This window comes from Talpa occidentalis, unplaced genomic scaffold (genome assembly GCF_014898055.3).
Source record: "Talpa occidentalis isolate TD23 unplaced genomic scaffold, MPIMG_talOcc4v2.1 talOcc4.5, whole genome shotgun sequence".
In the NCBI taxonomy this organism is placed as follows: domain Eukaryota; kingdom Metazoa; phylum Chordata; class Mammalia; order Eulipotyphla; family Talpidae; genus Talpa; species Talpa occidentalis.
Window position 1 is genome coordinate 129,732,399 of NW_023604861.1, and position 22,724 is coordinate 129,755,122.

Below are 22,724 nucleotides of genomic sequence, written 5' to 3' on the forward strand. Positions count from 1 at the left end.
GTCTAGTATCCTATGTAAATGAGTATTTAATTTGGAGAATGTTCCACCTATTCTATCCTTGCAGAAGGTGGCTTTATTTCTCTGTTCCCTACCCAAAGCTTTCAAGACATCAAACATTGATCTGCTCTTCCTGATCAGGCCGAAGTTGCTGGAGGCGTTGTTGAGCCCAGGGTATTGCCTGACCACAGGTGCCCAGGACCCCAAGATTCTCCCACAATCTGCCTCAAATCCCCCAGAGGTGAGTTTCCTCTGCAAGGAGAAAAAAAGCTCTTCAAGAACAAGAGTCAGGGAGCTTATTGTTCTTCTTCCTGGGACAGTTCCTTGCTGCTGTCAGGCTGCCTAGTGTCCCAGGGCGGTCGTTTCCAGGTTTGCCTCACCCTTGAAATAAATGTCACCGATTCCATGACTGTGCAGCTGCCAGAGCGGTCAGTGACGCCCATGGTGGACCTTCTCCAACCAGCTCCTTTCCCCCCAGCTTCCCGCCCTCAACACCCACCTCAGGAAGCACCTGGGAAGCCAAGCTAATTAGTCGGTGCAGCTTCAAGCCCGTCAGAATCCCAGTCCCTCCTCAGCTGGCCAGTGAGCAGGAACTTGAAGTTTTTCAAAGGCCTTTGTGGGCCTCCCCGGTGGTGCAGCAGGTTGAGGTCAGTGCTGTGAAGCTGTGCACAGCCTCTGCAGCACTGGTTCGATTCCTGGCTGGCCAGGGAGATATCCAAATGGCGAGGCAGACCTCTCCTGCCTCACCCGCTGCTCCCCTCAGCAGTATCTTTGGTCAGTCTGCCTGTTCTGCTCTGTCTCTGGTGAATTCTCTCACCCTCCTGAGCCTCTGGCCGGTACCTCAGTGCTTGCATAAAGAAATCAATCTTTAAAAATTTTGCTTAAAAAAAAAAAAAGGCCTTTGCAGGAAACAGAGTGCGGGTAGAAAGTGGGGTCTGGATCACTGTGCACTGTAGGAGACCCCATTACCCGGATTTAGACTATTATGTGCTGAAGTGTGCCCATCCCAAATTCACTTGTGGAAGCCCTTGTCCCCAATATGATGGTGTCTGCGGGTAGGATCTTTGGGAATTAGTTTTAGACAAGGTCAGGGGGGCTGGGCCCTCAGGATAGTTTATAGGGAGAGGCGCCGGGGTGTTTGTTCTCTCAGCCTCTCTCTCTACTCTCTCTCCCCCTACCCCCACCCCCATTCTATAACCCCACTTCATTTTTGCTTTTTGCACCCAGCCTCATTCATACAAGGGAGTCAACAGCCCACCCTTCATCACAAATCTGCACGTTCCAAGAACACACCTGTAGTGGCAGGAAAGGACCACAGTGCAGGTTTTCTAACATCCAGCAGACCAGGTAAAGGAGGTGTCAGAGTCCTCAGTGGCTTTTTGCAGGCTTTTATTGGGGTTCACCAGGCATATGGCAGGCAGGGGTGCTGGGGGGCCGGGAGGCTGGCAGTTCTCCCAGCCCCCAGCAAATCCTCACTCTATCTGGGCTCTCTGGCCTTCTCTCTGCTTCTCGGCTTCTCTTTCGGCTTCTGCTGGTGTCCCCGTGACGCCGCCCTTAAAAGCCCAGTCTCAGCCCAGGTGAATCCCATCTACCTCTGCCCACACCCTACTCCAGGCGCCCGCCATCAGGCATGTTTCAGGACCGCAAGGATCCATCATCTGTCCTGATGGCGGGAGGGCAGAAAAGCCTGACATTTTTCCTTACCCTACAACACCTCATCTCATGTCCCTCCGCCCTCGCGTCCTGGGAGTGGACTGCCATCCTATTTCTGTGCTGCTATCTGAGGGACCTCTCTGGGAGTCAGCTGGGGCTCTGTGCCCCCAAACCTTATTTCTCTAACCAATGTCATGAACGGTCATGTAGCTTCTTTTCTCATTGCCATTCAAGATGGGGGGAACCTGGCACGTAAAGTCAGCACACCTGAGTTTGAGGTCAAACTTAGCTAATTACTGCCTGGTGGTTTGGAAAGTCATGACTCCAGAGACCCTCAGCTGCCTCATCTGTGTTGCCTAACATAAAACACACAGGGTTATTAGAAGGCTTGAAAGAAATAATGGAGCCAAACCCTTTAACAAATCTTAAAGCAAGTGCAATCACAGCTCTTCATAATAAGACTTTAGCTTATTTCTCCAGAGAGAGAGCAAATCGTGTGCATGTCCAATCACTGAGGTACAGCCTCGTCCATTTGATCCTCTTATACTTTCACAATTACCCCTGGTATCTCTACTGCTAACATGAAGATAGTAGCATTGAGTTGTGTGGAATTTAGCTCTGATTTCCTTATTGGTCAGAACAGTAATTAAACTAGTTTTTTTAGATGACTAAGTGAAATGATTTATGAAAGTTAACTCTTACAATGATGGGTATACTTCTATGCTTGATAAGTATTAGGGTGTTTAAAACTATGTATAATGCTGTAACCATGGTTCTGTGACTGTGCCTATCTCGTCTTGTCTGTTAACTGGTTGGCTGGTTTATTCCCAATCTACTGCCCCTTCTTCTCCCCAGCTTCTGTTGTCCTCTTCCCTCTAAGTAACCATTCTAAGGTGTTGGATATTACTCATGTCACTTCTTCATTACTAATTTTCTATTTTCTTTGTAAAACACATTGAGCTGTTTGAGGTGTGGAGAAGCTCCATTTCTCCGGCCACTGGCCACATCCTGAAGGAAAAAGGAAGGATGCTAATCCAAGCGTAATGGACTCCAAAAGCAGCTGAGTGTTTCAGCTTCAAAGACCAAAATCCTCTTTTTTCCTTCTCCAAAATAAAAGCCAGGGCCTGTCCCCCTCAGTGACTGTGGCTCACAGTCCTGTTGACTGGTCACTGCCTGGAAAGCACCTGGGAGGAGCAGCACCCTGATAAGGCCTGATCCCACTCATTGAGCAATGGGTTGATGTCATCCTCATCAGGAACAGGCTATGCCCTGTAGCAGAGACAGAGGAGATCACTCAGGTCCACCTACAGGCTCACAGAGCCCAGAATCTTCTGAAGGCTCAATATACATAAATTAACTCTAAATGGATCACAGGCATAAATACAGGCCCTAAAACCATAAGCCTCCAAGAAGAGAATATAGGAGTAAATTTTATTCACCTTATTGTATTTAGTCTTTCTAAACTATGACACCAAAAGACCAAGTAACAAAAGGAAAAAAATAGATAAGATTACAACTTTGTACTTCAAATGACACCAACAAGAAAGTGAAAAGCAACCCACAGAAACATGAAAATATTTGCAATGCCTAGATCTGATAAGAGACTTGTATCCAGAATAAAGAACTCTTACAACTTTTTAATACAAAGCAAAACAACTCAATTAAAAAATTCAAAACTCAAAGGATTCAAATAAATTTTTCTCTAAAAGAGATATACAAATTGCCAGTGAAAACACAAAAGACATTAGCTACCCTGGTATTAGCTATTCTGAAAACCACAATGAGAGACCACTTCACACCCACTAGGAAAGCCATAAAAAGACAGGTAATAACAAGTGTTGGCAAAGATGTGGGGCGATTGGAATATTCAAACACTGGTGGTAGAAATGTAAAATGTTATGATCACTTTGGAAAACAGTCTGGCAGTTTCCTCAAATGATTAAACACAAAATTTCCATATGACCAAACAATTTCACTCTTAAGTCTATACCCAAGAGGACTGAAGATACATGTCCATGTGAAAACAAATATACATGTTCACAGTAGCATTATTCAAAGTAGCAATTTAGTGGAAACCACACAATTGTCTGTCAATGGATGAATTGATAAATAACGTGCATTATGTTCATACAATGGGTTATCATTTGGCAATAAAAAGAAATGAAATGTTACAACATGGATGTCCCTGCAAAAGATTATGCTAAGTGAAAAAAAAAACATACATTTTATGATTCCCATTTTTGTAAATTGTTCAGAATAGATAAATTTGTGGTGATAGAAAGTACATTAGTGACTGCCTATGACTGAAGGAATGAGGAGTTAGGGGTGACAGCTAATTGATATGAGAATTCATTTCAAGGTGATCAAACAGTTCTAAAATTGATTGTGGGAATGATTGTATATATTAAATGTATGTGAATATATTAAATTATTCTGTGAATTCTGTGAATATATTGAAAGACATTGAGCTAACACTTTAAATGGATGTATTTCATGGCATGAATTTTATCTCAAGCTGTTAATAAAGAAATCCCTTTCCAGGATGGATCTTAGAACAGCTGAAGGTGGCCATTATTTTTTTAGATAAGTTTACTAAAAGCTAAGAGCCGCCAGTTAAAAAGAAATACAAGAACCCCTGATACTGAGATGCACAAGTTTCTATCACTTTCTGCTCTGGAAACTAAGTCACCAAAACAGACTGGATTCTCAGAAAAGCCAGACCTCCCTCCTCGCCTCCAACCTTGCTAACAAGGAAGGAAGAATGTACAGATGAAAATACCAGCAATCTGGTCATCACTGAGTGTTGACTTCAGAATGTAAGTAAAGACATTATCAAAGAAACTTCCATTCTAAAATAAGTGCCCTTCTCTGCTTTCCTTAGAGTGGAAAGTTTGTGATCTGATGGGGAACAGAGACTAGAGACCTGATTTTGACCAGAAGTACTGTATGCAGGATCATCTGGTCATCTGCAGGACTGGACTGGAAATAGTCCCTCTTAGGGCCTATAACTTGCTATGGAGACTAACATGTTATCTAATTTCAGAAAATTCTACCAGCTCAGCAGCATGTCAGCAGATACCCAGCTATTTGGAGACAGATGGGACACTCATATTGAGACATGAGTGGGATTCAATGTCCTTAAATAAACCCTTGGAGGCCCTATCGCTGGGTGATTCCATACAATTCGTTCCTAGCTATTTTTATTCTGAAAACAAGCCCACAAAAAAAATCAATTAAAGTTTTCACATTTAATAAACAACATAATATAAGGACATACACTAATATCAAAGATTCATCTTCATAAAGCCATCTCCAAGCAGTGTTATGCTGTCAACAAAGATGCAGTACAATTAGAACAGAACAAATATTCTAGATTGTGAATTAGGAGACAAAAGTTCTTGCCCTACTACTACCCTTATCATAGGGAAAAAGAAAAAAAAAAAAAAACAAAGAGACCTCAGACTGTCCATGCCTCCGTTTTCCTATCCGTAAACTGAGGGCGTGATTGAGAGTTGGTCTCTAAGACCCTTGCTATGTCCGACACTCTATGGACAATGCCCTGTTGTTCCAGTTCCCTTCAATACTCACGGCCTTCACACAATCTTAAGTTTTAATGCTACATGCATAATATTTCATGTCAAATAAATAATATGCAGTTTGTATAGTAGCCTCCAATTCAAAGATTAAGTTATCCAGAAAGCTCTGTCTCTGGCGTGGGGACCACGTGATCCTCCACCCCTTTTGCCCACCTTTTCCATGGACTCCCTGGCTATCTCAGACACGGCAGCCATAGCCTCAGCTACCTGTCACTTCTCCTTCAGTGACACCACCCAGCCCAGTTACCCAAATCCTGCCCCTCCTCCCAGGCACAGCTCAAGGCTCACTTCTCTCAAATCTTGTGACCCGCAGGGGCCAGAGCCGCCTGGATATGAGGACCCACACTGGGGACGTCACGCACACTCATATTAGCTGAGATGTGTACCCATGCCCTTCTCAGCTGTAAGTTCTCAGAGGCCAGCATGCTCAGGGACCCCACACATGTGAGGAGCATCAGGGGCGGTGTGGGAATGCTGGGGCCTAGTTACCCGTCCAGCCATCTCTTCTCATCAGCACTGGTCTCAGCCTCTGGGGGTGGTGCATTCTGGACCTTAGTCCTGTGAAAACTTAAAGAAATTTTTTTTTTAATCATTCAGGTACAGCCAACAAAAGTCAGCAAGAAGCATTTCAAAGGAAGAGCTGAGGTAAATCTAAGAAAGATTCTCTGAGGTCAAGGCAAGGGTGAAGCCTAAAGGTAAACATGAGGAAGAACTTCCTGGCAGTTCTTCAGCACCCCAGGAACACATGCCCTCTCCTTAGTTGGAAGTTTATTTAAAATGGGTGAAGTTTATATTTCATGGCCATATGAGTACAGGTCATTGTAGAGGTAGGTGTTCTTCCAGAAAATCCACCGGGCTCAGTGATACCAAAACCTCAGCCATAGGTCCTGACTACCTCGAGGTTTGAACCCAGTATAATTTATACATTGGGCTTTTACGTCCCATGTGCACAAAGTGGTCAGAGCTGGAATGGCCTAAGAGGTTACCTGGCCACTCATCACTAAGAGAGCAATTCGTGAGCTAAGTTTAGAGAGGCTGCTTCTCTCCCACGCTGATTGAATTTCACCACGTTCACCACGTACTCTCAATTAAAATAGAAACATACGGGGCCTCCCTGGTGGCACAGAGGATTAAGCACCGCACTATGAAGCTGTCCGCAGCCTCTGCAGCACAAGTTCCATGCCCAGCCGGCCAGAGAGAAACCCACATGGCGAGGCAGATCTCTCCTGTCTCGCCCACTGCTCTCCTCAGCAGTGTGCTTTGGTCAGTCTTCCTGTTCTGTTCCCCACTTTGTCTCTGGTGAGTCTTCTCACCCCCCTGCATTTCTGGCCTGTACCCCAGCTTTCGTAGTATAAATAAATAAATATTAAAATAAATAAATAAAATAAAATAAAATAGAAACATACATTGCAGCACCAGGAGTGAAAATGAAGTGAGTATGAAAAACAAAAGCAGACACCCATCTCACAAGAACCCCCTCACACTATAGTCACAGCCTTTACCCGGTAGCTACTCTCTGCCTGGCCCAGGGGGAGGTGCTCCCCAGGGAGAGGGAAGAGGGAGACAAAGGTGAAACTACAGAGTTCTTGCTCTCTGAGCTTATCTCCCTGGTTGACAACGTAATAAACAAACATGGAAAAAATAGTATTGCCAGAATCAAACACAAGTTCGGGGCAACAACAGAGGGTTTACAGGAGGGCCCTTCAGGACTGGTTGCCCTATAAAGAAACAGAATGACAGAGAGCAGGCTCAGAAGCAGAGGGTCTAAGGGGACTGGGCCAGAGAAGGTCTCCTCAAAGTAGGCGGGGCTGGAGCAGGCCCTAGGGGGTGGATGAGATTTTCAGAGTAACAGGCGGTGATGTTGCCGATCCATAGAAGCCCACTGCGCCTGGAACAGGGCTGACTTCTGGCTTCCGTCCCCTGGAAGAGCTGCTGCTCAACATTCTAAATTTATCTGTGGGAGTTAATCACAGGGAGATAATCATCCCTGAAGAATGTCTGCATTTGCCTGACACTGGCCACCCCAACGCCACCCACCTGGACCATCACCTAAACTCACTACTTTTTCCTCGGCAGTTCTTGTGTGTGTGTGTCTGCACGTGTGTGTGCACAAGCATGTGCACACTCACGCCTGCTTTGTCATTGGTATGTCCACTCCACCCGGGACATGGCTCCATCTATAATCCTTAAAGCTTACTTTTTAGCTTCTGGGCATCCGTTGCAATTATAATGCTGTCATAAGCAGAAAAAAGATAGGCTAATTAATCATTGTCAATACTGGTCCCTATTTGCCAGATGAGGTTTTTGAACAGCATAGTTGGGAATAATTTGCATCAGCTTGTATTTCCCTGTTTTATGTCATTAAAAAGATTTATTTGGCATTGTGGTCACTGTACATAAATATCAAAGCAATGAGGTATAAATATGGAAGCTCTGGGGTATAACTGAACGGCGGAGATTCACTCATTTGCATTCAGCAAATTGTGTACACAGAACTGCATGGAACTCAGAATATTGGGCTTATCAGGGGCCTTTAACAGCTTCCAGAGTTACCTGAACTTGGCCAGAAGCCTTCTGGCACCTGCCGATAAAGAGTGCACAGTTTCACTTCTGGAGGCTGAACTGGAATATTCACCATTATCTCACTCCTTGAAATTCCTGCAGTCACGTGACTTTCTAATGGGTCCCCAGACCTCTGTGATTACTCAGACTGATAGTTCACCTGTCAGACATTGTATTCATGTGCCTATAAGTCACAGCCACTAACTGAGATTAATCTTTGTGACATCAGGATGTGCCCTGACTAGAATCACAAGGCTGGCCAGAAAGAACATTCCTTTGGAAAGCACAGTGATTCCCAATACCCAGAAATGTTAGGAATCTTCACAGACAGCTGGACGCTCCCTCAAAGCTGGCATAGCCCTTTCCAAGCTCTTCTTTGATTCTCCCTTCTCTCCACCCAATTCCTATTTTTGTTCTACTAAACTGTTTATACCTGCATGTGGCCAGCTCGCTCAAGCACAGGCCCTACAGGTACACTTCCACTCACCCGCACACACAATAAATCACAGATACTATTTACTGTGCTTTTTTTTTTTCCTGGCCAGACATCATGCCATCAATACAATTATTGACCCAAGTTGTTTCACTTAATTCTCACAAAAATGTCTGATGATGATTTGAATCCTTTTTTTAAAGGATGATAAGGCCTCAGAAGGTGAGGTCACTTGCCCACATTGACAAACCTCACAAGAAGTCAGCTACGATTTGATCCCAGGCCTCTTTTTCATTACTTATTTATATTTTTCATAATTTTTTTCATGAAGGTGACATTGGTTTACAACACTGTCTATGATTCAGAAATACAGGCTCCCTCCTCCACGGGTGTCCCTGAGTGCAGTGCTCACACCGGATGCCTTTACATCAGCTGGCTGCTTGGACCAGGACTTCTCTGTTTGACTCACTGCTCACGCTTGAAGATTTCCTGACTCCTGATTTTATGTGATATCTCTCTGAAAACTGGTCAATAGCCTTTGAAACTTAGAACTTCTTTAGAAGGAACTGAGAAATGCTCTACTCAAAAGAAAGAGATAGACGGTGATAGCTGTGGTCACCATAACACTACTTTTTCAAAAAGCTTTTGAAAAACAATCTTTTGACAAAAAAGGTGGATTTTATACTTTAAGACAAAATCTACACATTAATCCTTCTAATATTTCTGTGAGTGTTCTCATGTCGACGCCACAATTCATACTTGCCGTGGCGGCACTACGCCGGACTCTGTTGGAGGATGAGGTCTGCTCAGGGTGACTTTCCAGAGGAAATCAGGGTCAGTGATTAACTCTTGTTCTTCCAACTCACGGACATTCTCCTTTGGAAATGGTGATAGAGATAGTTCAGGAGCACCCAAACATCAGTTTCCTGCTCACCCTAGTTATCAGATTCATTTTTGACTTCTACATCCTAAAAATCATGTTCTCTCCAGCCACTGACTACAGGACACCCATGGCACTAACATCACCTGCCATCCCACAGAGAAGTCTGGGTTGAGTTTGTGATGGAAGTTACGCCTAAAGTTATGCCCAAATGTTCTCACTCACTTTCCTTCAACTCAATATGCCTGGGAGCTGGATAATTTCCTTTAACACTGATGGAGGGCTCCTGTAGAAAGTCAGTCCACATAAAATTGTTCAAAACAAAGGCTCGGAGAAATGGGTTTTTAAAGGCAATTTTGTTATCCAGACCTTTCAACCCCCCTCAATCCGCAGAAGATTTCCCCCTCAGTCCACAAAGAAGTCCCCCTCAGTCCACAGAATAGACCCCTCAGTCCTCAGAGGAGTCCCCCTCAGCCCACAGTGAGCCCCTCCACACACACGTTGCTCCTGGGGTGCCTCCACTCCCTCCACCACTGCCTTCCTCCAGCACTTCACAGCCACACAGTCCAGGGCTGCCTCCATCCTGCTTTCATGGCCCACCCACAGTCTCCTGTCTCCCCAAGCAGGTTGGAGGTGCCCGCAGCAGGCCAGTCTCTGTCCTTTGCGCATCCCCTCACAGGACATTTCAACATTTTCCCTTGAGGGTGGCTTCAGGGTCAGCGTTGCTGAACCACCTTTGCTGAAACGCTTATCCTGTGCCTGATCCTACCTCTGGGCAGGTGAAGCGCGCCCAGCAGGTTTCCTGAGGGGAATGGACTGTACCTGGAAGGGAAGGGAAAGATGGGGGTCTGGAGGGAAGAACTGGTGCATTGGCTACCCTGCTTCTCCTTGCTGGCCTCCCATCACTGGAGGAAACCAGAGACTGCTTCTTCTAGGGGAAAGTCTCCTCTCCTCCATTCCCCAAGAAGACCCTGCTCAAGGGCTGGGTCCTAGGGGTCTGCACTTCAAGACTCCAGCTCACTGGGGTTTCTGGAAGATTCTGGCAACCAGAATCCTGCAATGACCAGAGAGGAGGAAAGAGCCATCTGCCACCCACCAGCCTCGCTCCTTGGCCTTTTTGTTGTCTCCCAAGGGGCGGATCCAGGGCAGGCAACCCAAGGTCACAGGCACTGATCAGGATTAGGGGTGCCCATGAAACCAGAGCCCACCGAGGTGGAAAAGAGCAGGTAGGAAAATGCCTCAGCCAAGATGCTGTCCTCACCGGCTCCTCAGGTGACTGCAGAGTCAGCGCTGGGTCTGGGTCCTGGGGGCTCCCCGGGCTCCGGCCCACGCTCCCGGGACCCCACCCTCTGAGACTCCAGGGGCCTGGCCAGGTCGGAGGAAAGGCCAAGGGAACTGGGTCCCAGAGGAGCCCCTGACGGCCCCTCCTCAAGGCCCAGAGCAGAGCCCGGTGTGGAAAAGCAAACAGGCCCTGGCCGCTGCCCTTTGAACCTTTTGCAACTCCCTCTGCGCTCCCCAGCCGCGGGCCCGGGCGGGTATAAATACAGCTCCGGGGCCAGCCGCGCATTCCCATCGCCGGGTGCGGGGTCCGCCGGAGCCGGTGGGCGCGGGTGTGTGAGCAGCCTGCGAAGGGAGACCCAGCCGCAGAGCGCACTGAGGGTGCCGCCCGGCTCCGCCATGGGCCCCCCGGGGCCGGCGCTGCGGCTGCTGCTGCTCCTGCTGGGCGCGGGCGCCTGGGCGCGTGAGTGCGGGGCCGGCGGGGAGAAGCCTGTGGCCGGCGGGGGGCCGCCACAGCTTGGGCCTGGGTCCCGGCGGGGACAGTCAGGGCGGGGGACGAAGGCTGGACAGGCAGAGGCTCCTCCACACCCAGGAGCCGGCTCCCCAAAGCCCGCTTCCTGATAGGGGAGAGTCCGGCCTGTCGGATCTGGGGCCCATCCTGGAGGCCAGAAAAACTCAGTTGTCTTTCTCCTTGCCTTGCAGAAGAGGGAGCGCCAGGAACTGCCAGCCTCAGCTGTTCAAGTAAGGCCTTTGCCCACTGGGGAAGCCAGCACCCCCACCCCGTGCCATCCCCGCCCCCCCGTGCACCTGTCACTAAGGGCTGTGGCCCGTGCGCACCCCTCTGAGCCCCAACAGCCAGCTCCCTGGGCCTCTGCCCACCCCTCTGCTGGCCCTTCTATCTGTCCACAGCTCAGCCAGGGGGTGGGGCAGCGAAGGGGCTGCCTCTCTCTGCGCCCATCACCATCCTATCGATCAATGGCTAATCATTGATCAAAGCACACGAGGGTGAAGAAATGCTGACTTTAACCTTTGTGCAAAAATCCAGACCCCCACGCCTTCCTATTTACCTGACCGCTAGGGGTCAAAGGAGCTGGCCTTGCGGTGGTACCCAGTGTTCCCCGGAGAGCGGGCCTCTGGCCTGTGATGGAGCCGCGCTGCCACCTCGTGCGCATCTGCCGTCACTGCACCTGGGTTCCGGCCACAAATGTTCTTTTCTTCAAGTTGTTGGGAAAATTCCTTTGGAGCACAAATAGAAATCTCCAGAAATTCCTTCTTGGGGTGCCTTCTTCAATCATCCAGATTGTTGGTAGCACTGAAAAAGATTCTTGTATTTTCAAGCCATAAAGGCATGAGCGATAGCACTACGTCGAATAAAGGCCATTTGAATTCCAGCTATTTTTGATCGTCTATGCCACGGTCTCTCCCTGCCCAAAATTGACTGTGCTCGGGAGTCGGTTCTAATGGCTTACTGACACCTTTCTCCTTCTTTTAGAAGATGCAACTCGTTTTAAGCACTTCAGGAACTATGTATACAACTATGAGGCAGAGGGGTCCAGTGGGTTCCCCGGGACCGGGGATTCAAGAAGTGCCACCAAGATCAACTGCAAGGTAGGGGGCACGAGGGTTTGGGGGTGCGAGAGACCTGGAGCCCAGCTGAGCACACCATGCCCCCCTAGACCTGCTGTATCTTCAAGGACTGCCACAGGCCTGCTATTGGACAGTCAGCTGCTTTGCTGAGATGGCTGCTGCAGAAAGCTGGGCCAGCCAGATTTATGTCCCTGTAAACTTCCACAATCGGAATATGTGACCTAGAATCTCAGAGCCGCAGCCCGGTAGATCTGACCTGAGAAAGCCCAGTGGGTGAGCCAAGGATGACGGGTGTCTCAGGACCTCACCCTGAGTGAAGTTTATAGGCAGTAGATTCTGTTGCTAAAAGTAATAATTAGTTTGAAACCAGAGGAATGTGAGCATGCTGTTCCTGCTCAAGTACAGCTTCACTTCTTGTTGAGATTGGCTGTCCTTGTGTCCAGGCTCACAAGAAACTGATTTCTGGGCCACTGTTGGGGCTCACGGGTGGAGGAGCCATCAGGCTAACTAGGGTGCTGCCTCTCCTTTTGAGAGCTTGTGGCCTGTTCTGACGCGGTGCTTGAATACGATTACAGATCCGTGCTTCGTCATGCTAGCCAGAGCTCAGGCACCCTGGGCCACCTGTGGTTGGCGGCCTGGGTCAGACTTCCCCTCTCCACAGAAAGCTCTCTGCACTGTGCCGGAAAACAACCAGGTGTCTGATTAGGTCTTTACGGAGACAAACAGCTTGGCTTTTAGTGACTTTAAGTAAATGTGTGCTTTGAAAACCAGTGACAGCCCCTGCTGTTTCCTACCCTTCTCCCTAACAATTACTCCCAGCTCCTCTTTCTTCTAGTCAGTTGTACCTCTTAACAGCTAAGTGAGTACATTTTGAACAATAAAAAGACACCCCCCCTTTACATGCGTGGGACATACTTAAGAAACTTGGTGCCCTTGGACATGGGAAGGTCAGACGTAGGACTCAGGCTGGTGCTCCACAAAGCTCCGTGAGGCATGCTGGGGACGCAGGTGGGGTGGGTGCGCAGGTGACGTGTCCCCAGACAGCACTTCCTTCGGGGTCCTAATCGAGCGAGCCCTGGGCCCTGGGGGACATTGTGTTCTTGATGGAGGGTCTTGCTGTATCTCAGGTGGAGCTGGAGGTCCCTCAACCCTGTAGCTTCATCCTGAAGATAAGCCAGTGCTCCCTCAGAGAGGTCTACAGCTTCAACTCGGAGGGCAAGGCCTTGCTGAAGAAGACCAAGAACTCTGAGGAGTTCGCTGCTGCCATGTCCAAGTAAGGCATGGGCCCGTGTTTGCATTTCTGAGCTCTGCGAGCTGCCGGATGTGCTGTACGTGTGTGTGTCGTATGCGTGCGTGTTCACGGAGGGAGGAACGTGTGTTCTCACATGAGGCATGATCATGGGCATTTTCTGTATTCACTGTGGATCAGGAAATGGCTGAGTTTTCACGACAATCAAAAAGAGGCCATGCATTCTTTACCCTCCCCAGGAAAAGCTCCCAGAATCACCATGTCTCTGTGCTTGGCCAAGATCACAAGCTTTAAACTCCTTAAATAATCAAGTGGAGAGGCCTTGTTGGAACAATGAGTTCTTGCTTAAAGACTTGTGCAAGATGGGTGCTTCATGGGTTTCAGGGGGGTCTGGCGTCCTGTGGCTGTGGCCCACCCGTGGTGCAGCTCACAGGTCTGGTCAGTGGGCCAAGGTCAGCCTAGCAGGGCAGAAACGCCATCTGAAGGGTCCTGAGCGTGGGCAGTGCAGGCAGCGCAGGCAGTCCTGGAGTTGTGGTCTTGGTCCCCACGGACACCCTTGCATTTTATTGGACATTAGACATGGAGGCCAGTCCTTTCTCTGCAGCGTAGCCCTTGTGCCTCTGTTGCTGAGAAATATGCCTCATTTATCTGACACTTGGAGCTATGTGAAGGAGCCAGTTGCAATGACATAAAGAAGTAGCAGTTACTCTTCGGTCCTTACCCAAATAAAAGGGATTCCTGCTCTTGACCGCAAAGTTTTCCCAAGCCTGCAGTGCTGCTTTGTCTGGAACTTTCTGAGACGGTGTAGAGCTGTGGGCATTCTTCTTCTGACTTCACTAGAGCAGGTGCAGCCAAGGCCCTTTGAAACCACCAAAAGGAAGTCCCCAAATGGAAGTCCCTAAGATCAGAGTTGACATGGCCTTTGGGCATGGTCTGAGACCACAGATTTCAACGTCTGGGACTCGAGCCCATGAAAAGGATGGCAGTAATATGTGAAGATAAATGCATAAGTTTGTTTCATTTCAGTGTTGTTCATGTGGGGGGAAGCCAGAATAAAGAAATGTCATCAAATAGGAGAATATCTGAATGAGTTCTACATGACCATAGAATGGAATTTGAGGTAGTCTTTCAAAATGAATCTGTTGAAGGCTCTTGCCGGCTTCACAATCCAGGAATGTTTTTCTTAATGGTCTGGAAACCATCTCTTTGAAATGTAAGCATCAAGGAGGATTGCACCCCATCTCCATGGCAATCCGCTAACACTGAAGTCACCCCAATTACCTGGTGACCGAGGACAAACCAGGGTGACAAAGGGGGCTGGGAATCCTCTTGCTTGAGGACAGGGCAGAGCTGGTCTCATGGAATGAGTCGGGGGCTTCCCCATGCTCCCCGTCCTTTGGAGATGCCTGGTGATGATTGATGTTGGTTGTTCTTTGAATATTTGGTGGAATTCTCTGGTGAGACCATCTGGTCCTGGAATTTTCTGTGTTGGGAGGTTTCTGATGATTGATTCAAGCTCTTTTTACTCATTTGTTTGAGCTCTTTTGAATGTCTTTAGATGAGAAATTATAGAATAAAATAAATAGAATACTATAGATATATAGTATAGGAAATACAACTATCTTAGTTATTGCTGTAAACTTTTCCATTCAGAGTGGAGAAGAAAGAGGCTGGGTTAGAGCCATGGAGGATAACTCAGAAGGGATTTTGTAGATTATAGTTCAGTGAGAAAAGTCAGATGAAGAGAAGTGTGCATCAGACACCACCACTGGTATAAAAAGAATGATGACTCTCGCCTGTGGATGTCTCCACCTTCTCTCACCTCTCTGGATGCTGAGGGTGGAAGAGCAGGCGAATCCCCTGGAGGTTGTTCTCTGGGTGGTATGAGAGCAGAAACTGGTGTGGGTGGAGAACTGAGAGGCAGTGGGTGAGCCAAACAAGAAGGGAAAAGAAAGAAAAGGCCAGGCACACACGCAGGTTCGTATACGTCAGGAAGATGCGTGTGTCAGTGCAGACAGCCACACTAAGGAGCACAGCCGCAGCCTTGCCGTCCCCGGGCTGGCGAGGCCCAAGGGCCTTCAGTGACCACTCTCTGCCTGGGCAGGTATGAGCTCAGGCTGGCCGCCACTGACGGGAAGCGAGTCGTGCTTTACCCAGAGCAGGACGAAACTAAGCACATCCTCAACATCAAGAGGGGCATCATCTCCGCCCTCCTGGTTCCCCTGGAGACAGAAGAGGACAAGCAAGTGCTGTTTCTGGTGAGAACTTAGGAAGCTGGTGTTAGTGGCCCTGGAAACCCATCTTCACATCCTGGAGGGGAGCCAAGGAGGTGACAATGTAGAGAGTCACCTGAGAGTCACAGAGAGGCCTGGCAAGTCACAGAGAGGCCCGAGATCACAGCTGAATGCAGGGCTCGGGGTGGAGGGGGTGCCGAGACCCACCTAACACAGGTGGCCTGGAGCCCTGCCTGGGTGAGCTGCAGAGGCACTGCTGGGGGAACAGGGGCCTGGATTCAGGGGGCTGATCCTTGGAGGCCATGCCATATGCCTCGGAACCAGAACCACCCTTGGCAGGCTCTCGTATTCCATCTCTGGCTGGCCGGGTGGCAGCAATGCCAGGCTCCCCAAGAGGAGGAAGTGCCCCCCAAATCCATGTTGCACCTCCTTTTTCTCCTGGCTCATTTCCCTGCTCCCCGAAAGCACCTGAGTCGGTTTCCTGTGTTGAATTCATCTGTCATATCTGCTCCCGCAGGATACAGTGTACGGAAACTGTTCCAGCGACTTCTCGGTGAACACCAGGAAAGGACACGTGGCGACAGAAGTATCCATCGAGAGAAACCTGAAGAAGTGTGATCACTTCCAGCCCGTGAGCACAGGAGTCAGCCCCCTTGCTCTGATTCGAGGCCTGGTGAGTCTCACCCGGCATTGCTGTTCACACTGCGTGGGGTCCTTTTCGTTAATAAAACTCTGGAATGTTGGAGCGAATAGGGATTCTGGAGCTAATAGCCCGGCCCTCCTCCCTCTAGGCTAGAGCAGGACACTGGGAGCTAGGCTGGGACGGGCCACCCAAGGCCACGGCCTGTTGCTCATTGACCTGGACTAGAACCAGGCTCCTGACTCCTGCTCACGGCTTCGTCCTCTTGCTGTCCTCCTGCCACTGGTGTTACACCTTCTGCCACCACCTGAGAGGAATGACCCACTGCTCAGCCCTGAGAAGCTCTGGGCCTTGTCACAGAGCAGCAGAGTCACCCGATGTCCCCCCTGTGCAAGGGCTGGGGGCCCCAGCTCTGGGCCTCTGGCTCTCAGGGAAGCGAGAGACCCATGTGCTGCTCCCCTCTCCACTCCATGAAGCGACGTGACTGAGTGTCAGCATCGTCCTTCCACCCACAGACCACCCTGCCTATGCCTGACCCCTCTGCCTCCTGCCTGGGCCACCCCCCCATACAAAGTTCTCTGTGACACCTGTGCTAGGGTCACAGAGCGCACGTGCCTGAGCTTGCCTAGTGCCTTGTAATACCTTCCAGGACGTGAGTCACAGCTCGTCAGTAAACACGCAGGGCTTGGGCAATCACTGCCGTGCCTGGCGACGTTCCCGGTCATTGTCCTTGAGCTGAAAACAGGGAGACGGTGGCCATTAGGGCCAGGGCACTAAATCAGCTGTCTCTGATGGGCACCTGCTGTGGGATCAGTGCCACTGTGGGCAGCACGGAGGGAAAGACAGTGACAGCCGAACCAGGGACTTTGCCTCTGGTGCTTACGGCCCAGGCAGGGACACCGTTCAGGTCACGAGAACTGGCCAGTACGGGGCACCTGATAAAGTGATAGACTGAGCAGTGCGGTCAGCGAGGCCTCACCAGGAGCGAGCACAACACGCTGTTCCCGTAGCTCTGTAGGCAAATCCGTGAGTAGGTCCAGTTAGAAGAAATGCTGGGGGAGCCTCTATGCACCACAAGGTGTCACGAAGGATGTGGGGCATGAACCTGGACAAGACCACAGATGTGTAAATGGCAGCGAGGCCTAGGGGCGGCTTCCAGGCAGAGAAGACACTGTGAACAGCCATGTGGAAGGCTGGGGTGGTAGGTGGTGGGGTGCCAGGGGCCGGGTTGCCTGTGCTTTGTACAGGATGCAGGGTCTCTTGGTGGGATAAGAAGAGTCTGTAGCTTGAGGCAACGTAGGGTATGCAAGTTGTTGCACCCCCTTGTCTACATGCCAAGGACCCAGTTCTCTTTAACTGAGCTGCAGAACTCCCTGTCCCATCTTCGTTGAAGGTAAACACCAAGGCAGACTCATGTCTCAAGCCCCAGGGACTGATCAAATGTTCTGATCTCCTGATCTCGTTCTCAGAGTCACCCCTTGTCGACTTGGATCAGCAGCAACCAGTCCTGCCAGTACTCCCTGGAGCCCAAGAGGAAGCACGTGACCGAGGCCACCTGCCAGGAGCAACACCACTTCCTGCCTTTCTCCCGCCAGTAGGTCACCTGCTGAGCCCCCATTCATAACTTACGGGGTCTAAGTAAGCTGCTGTTATAGAGCAGCCCCGATATTGAACAGGTTCCTGGCTGTGGGTCCTCACTCGCGCGCTTTAAAGGGACTTATGAATACTCCACTACAGACACACACAAAAGGTTAACAAAAGGTTTATTTACAAGAGAAAAGGAAATAAGGAAAATGTACAACTCAGGGAGAAAATAGGGAAATAAAGTCTTTAATGCGTCCTACCCGATCCGACGACCTGGAAACCCAAAGGCACTCTCAGAGCTGGCCAGACACTGCGAGCTGGCGGAGAGCCAAAATGGGGGACCCCCAAAGCCCACGTGTCTGCCTTTTGTATCCACCTGGCTGCTGAACCCCACCCTCAGGTCCCAGCCACCTTCCCTTGGGTGGGGATGGGATTTGGAGTTCCCAGTGTCTTTGGCTTTGGCCTGGGGTGGGGGTGGAGTCCACAAAGCCTGTATGGAATTAGCTTTAGGACAGCCTTTTCCCCCTAACAATTCCCCCCTTTCACTTTTTGCCACCATTTCCATGGTAATGAAGTTCGAATATATGGAGGTTGGGATTGCTTCTCGGGTGGCCTGTTCCAGATGAGGCTGTGCTTGGAGGGGGGCCGTGAATAGGCGCAAAGCAGACCCATCCCTGCCCTCCTTTTCAAGCTAACAGACCATCTGGCAGGAAAATCGTGGGCATGCAAAACAAGACAGTCCAGGAAAAGATATGCAAGACCCAGACTTGCAGGCTATCCCTCAGAAAAAGTGGGGATCCCTGCAGGCTGCCCTGCTAAGAAGGGCTTTCTGGAAGACTTAGGATTTTGACTGGCAACTTATGAATTCAAATCTATCTTGAAAACTCATCCATCAATGAATGTTTACTGGGTAACTGCTCGTGTATGAGCACTGTCCTGTGGGACATACAGAGGGATTTGAAGGCACGGTGCTCATAGCACCCCTGGGTGCTCCACACTGGTGGAGAGCAAGGTTTGCATGTCCTTCTGATGGAAGGACAGCCGGCAAGGCCAGGAGGAGGAGGGTGTTGTGCAGGAGGCCGGTCAAAGGTAACATGGCTGGATGTGACCATGCTTTGAAAGGGGAGCAGGCTCTGGGCAGAGGTGGATGGGGAAAGAGTGAACATGAGAGGAAAGTTGTGCTCTGGGCTGTGGCTGTGCTGACGTGTGTGCTTCCTCTGTGACCAGGAATAAGTATGGGATGATGACACAGGTGACACAGACTTTGAAACTTGAAGAAACATCTAAGAGCAACAGTCGCTTCTTTGATGACGGTAAGACTCGACACCCGTGTGGCTGCCAGGGTTGGGAAACCCACCCAGGATGCAGCATGTGGCAGGCTTATCTCCCCACTGGGCCCTATGGAATGTGCGTGCTGATGGGTGAGGTCAGCAGCCCTGGGGGGCGGGCTAAGGGCTGCTCCTGCGAGAAAGCATATTCACTCCAGAATGTCACTGACAATGAAATCAGGAAAAGGGCTAAGCTCCCAAGGCCTCCGCGGTGTCCATCAAGAGGAACCTGGCCCGCTAAGTCTACCTTTGGCAGACCTGATAGCCTCAAGCAGCTGACGATAGGACTTGGACCTGGATGAGGTGGGCTGGGTGGGAGAGGCTTCAAGGAATCAATCCAGAATCAGTCTCTGGGGTTGGAAGGATCTGTGGGGCTCTCCAGGCCAACCCTCGCCCTATGTTCCTGTACAGCGGGTCCCCCAACAGAAATGCTTCATTCACTGTCACTTCATTATAGTGTTGATGGGAAACAATCCTCTCCCAGCCAGAGCCACGGTCTGTGCGGAGTGTATACGCTCTCCCCACGTCTATGTGGGCTTTCTCTGGGGACTAACCCTCCCGCATCTCACAGATGTGCAGTTAGGACACTGAAGTTAGGTCACTGACATGCCCCAGCTGTCCCCATCTCAGTGAGTGTGGGGCGTGTGAATGCAGGGGAGGTTCATCCTGTCCAGGGTGGTCTCTGCCTTGTGCCTTGAGCTGCCAGGATGGGCTAAAACAGGTGGACTGGAAAATGAATGAATGGATGAGCCAATCAATCTAACATGAGAAGTGTTTGGGTACTTATTTATAAGATGGTGGTGTGTGTAGGAACTAAACTCTTGTTTATATCAATTAGCCTATAGTCCAATGGATTTCACTGCATGTTGTTTTGCTGAAAGCCACAGTTGCCATGACCCCTATTGAGGAGGTTAAGTGAGGCTCGCTGTGTTTAAATCTATCCTATGCATCACCTCCTTGTTCTCAGCAACCTAGGATGTCAGGTGCCACCTGGGCTTTCATATCCATTCAGAGGGGAGGATGACACACAGAGAGGTTTAGTGACAGGTTCAAGGTCACAGAATATTAGAGGCGGCACAGAATGAGCCCCGGGTCTAATGTAAGCCAGAGTCGTCCCCTCGCCCCACATGTCTGTGCTGCCTTAGCCCCCCTCACTGACCTAGCACAGAGCAGATGATGGTGGGGACGCAAAAGGGTCTTCCCCTCCCCACGACCTGCCAGCAGGTCCACCTGGAAGGAATGGTGGGTGAGCACCCACAAGTCTCGGCTCAGCGGGACCTCCCCGGTTCCTTGCAGCCAGGAGGTACTGGACACCACACCCAGCCAGCCTGGGTTCACTGCCAGCTCTGCCTCTTGCACCCAGCGCCGTCTTGGGCATGGTGAGCTGCTCAGGTCTGGCCCTAGTTCCCTTATCTTTTGTTTGAGAAACTGTATGCTTGCCTCCAGGGAGAGTATGGGGATAAGTGAAAAAATTGAAGTCAGGCCTCGGGCACAGAGCCAGGTACATACCGGGCACGGAGAACCAAGAACCGTGGCTTTCTTCTCTTTTCTTCCCCCTTGTGGATGCCACTGCACCCCCACCCCCAAGTTCCAGCTTCCAGTAGACCAAATGTGGCTGAGATGTGGAGGTAAGCACAGGTTTCCTTACCACATTCCCTCTTCCAGGCACCCAGGAGGTGGGGCTCGCCTTTGAAAGCACCAAGTCCACGTCCCCTCCAAAGCAGGCCGAGGCCGTTGTGAAGACCCTCCAGGAACTGCAAAAACTGCACGTCACTGAGCAGAACTCCCAGAGAGCTAACCTCTTCCACAAACTGGTCGCTGAGCTGAGAAGCCTCGACGATGAAGCAGTCACTTCCCTCTTGCCAAAGCTGATCGAGGCGTCCAGGTATTTCTCAAGTGGTTCAGCACAGTCGGCCACCACTGTGGTGCTGCCTGGATGTTTGACCCTTGGCCGAAGGGAGTATTTCAGGGACCACTGAATCACCCATCCAGTTAATCATTTGGTCAATCGTTCATGTTTGCTGGCCAGAGACTGCCGGATCGGGTGCCAGGGGTCCATGGACGACAAGCCTCTGCCCACACAGCCTCGGACAGTATGCATGTGTGTGTGTTAAAATAGGAGGGAGGTGCTCCCCAACTGTTTTAATGGGTATCTTCTAATTTGGGTTCTACCATGGGTATTCTGGAACATTTGGAAGAAGCTTGTGTCTTCTGAAAGCCTATATTTTGGTGGGGTGAGAATTCAGGCGCACAGAGGAATACTGTGCTTTCCCTGTGCTTCAGGCAAGGACCCCAAGGGCTGTGAGGGACACACCAGTGTGCTGGCCACAGGCCAAGCTGACAGTCAGGTCTCTGTTGGCGATGAGTCCAGGTCTTTCTTCAGACATCGCGTGGTGCTTCTCCAGTGCAGAGTTCTTGTAGGGATGCTTCTTGGTTTCTGGGATTGAGTTGGATTTTGAAAGATGATTGGATTTGGATAGTGAATCAGGGAAATAAGGGTGCTCCTGGCAGAGGGTACCATGGGCAAAGGAGATGTTAACTGCCTGGGAGGCATCTCTGTAACCGTCTCTGCCCTATGCCATGCAGCCCCATCACCTTGCAAGCCTTGATTCAGTGCGGACAGCCCCAGTGCTACACTCACATCCTCCGGTGGCTGAAGAGCGCGAAAGTCAACCCTCTTCTGATAGACGTTGTGACCTACCTGGTGGCCCTGATCCCAGAGCCCTCAGCTCAGAGGCTGCGGGAGATCTTTAACACGGCAAAGGAGCAACAGAGCCGGGCCACCTTGTATGCGCTGGCTCGTGTAGTCAACAAGTGAGTTCTACCCTGTTTTTCCTGGTAGGACCTGAGGAAGACCCCACCTCACTGTACAAAGTTGGCCCCCTCCCTCCACTTTCAAACTCTGATTTCTCGTTTTTATTTTCTCTCTTGGTCATTTTGAGAATAATAACTTGAAATAAGAAATCAGCCCACACACATCTGTGCTTTAAGATAAACCTAACTACACTTGCTGAGTCCTACTCTTATTCTGTAGCTACTATAAGACAAACCCCACGGAGACCCAGGGCCTGCAGGACATTGCCGATTACCTGTCGGAACAGATCCGTGATGGCTGCGCCGGGGACGAAGAGCACACCTATTTGATTCTGAGGGTACTTTCCGTCTTTTGTATAATACGCACCATTTTGGAAGCCTTATCTTGGCCATCCCTTACTTCTCCTTCTGCACCCTGACTCCCTCTTCTTTCTTTTCAATGCAGGTCATTGGAAATATTGGCAGAACCATGGAACAGGTAGCCCCAAGACTCACGTCTTCAGTCCTGCAATGCATCAAAAGTACAGAGCCATCGCTGCCAATCCAGAAGGCTGCCATCCAGGCCCTGCGGAGAGTGGGGCTCCAAGATGAGGTATCGTCCACAGAGGAGCCTTCATGGGCAAGCTTATTTGGAGCAACTAGCATTTTTCATGAGTCTAAATCTCACCATTCTGTTGACTCTATTCTACTGCTTTCTAATTGCAATCTCAACAAGTCTACTGACTAGATAACCTAGCAGTAAATGGACATGACCCACTGCCACTCCAGAGCATAATATGAGAATTGTGTTGCATGTTACATGTTGTCCTCCCACCAGATCGACTCTCACTCTCTTCTAGAACAAAATACCTGATTTTACCCCATTGCCCCAAACTAGGATGGTGGATCT

At 50.0% G+C, this 22,724-nt stretch overlaps 1 protein-coding gene across 1 annotated transcript in view; it reads left to right on the forward strand.

Moving 5' to 3' along the window:
• Positions 1-10,798: 10,798 nt before the first annotated feature.
• APOB (apolipoprotein B) overlaps positions 10,799-22,724 on the forward strand; it is a 37,510-nt gene continuing 25,584 nt past the window's right edge. The window contains exons 1-12 of the mRNA XM_037528454.2: positions 10,799-10,862; positions 11,102-11,140; positions 11,892-12,007; positions 13,114-13,259; positions 15,340-15,493; positions 15,987-16,142; positions 17,579-17,703; positions 18,921-19,006; positions 20,687-20,906; positions 21,608-21,835; positions 22,056-22,173; positions 22,281-22,427. Of these exons, the coding sequence (XP_037384351.2) occupies positions 10,799-10,862; positions 11,102-11,140; positions 11,892-12,007; positions 13,114-13,259; positions 15,340-15,493; positions 15,987-16,142; positions 17,579-17,703; positions 18,921-19,006; positions 20,687-20,906; positions 21,608-21,835; positions 22,056-22,173; positions 22,281-22,427 (1,599 nt within the window). The remainder of the gene's footprint in view (positions 10,863-11,101; positions 11,141-11,891; positions 12,008-13,113; positions 13,260-15,339; positions 15,494-15,986; positions 16,143-17,578; positions 17,704-18,920; positions 19,007-20,686; positions 20,907-21,607; positions 21,836-22,055; positions 22,174-22,280; positions 22,428-22,724) is intronic.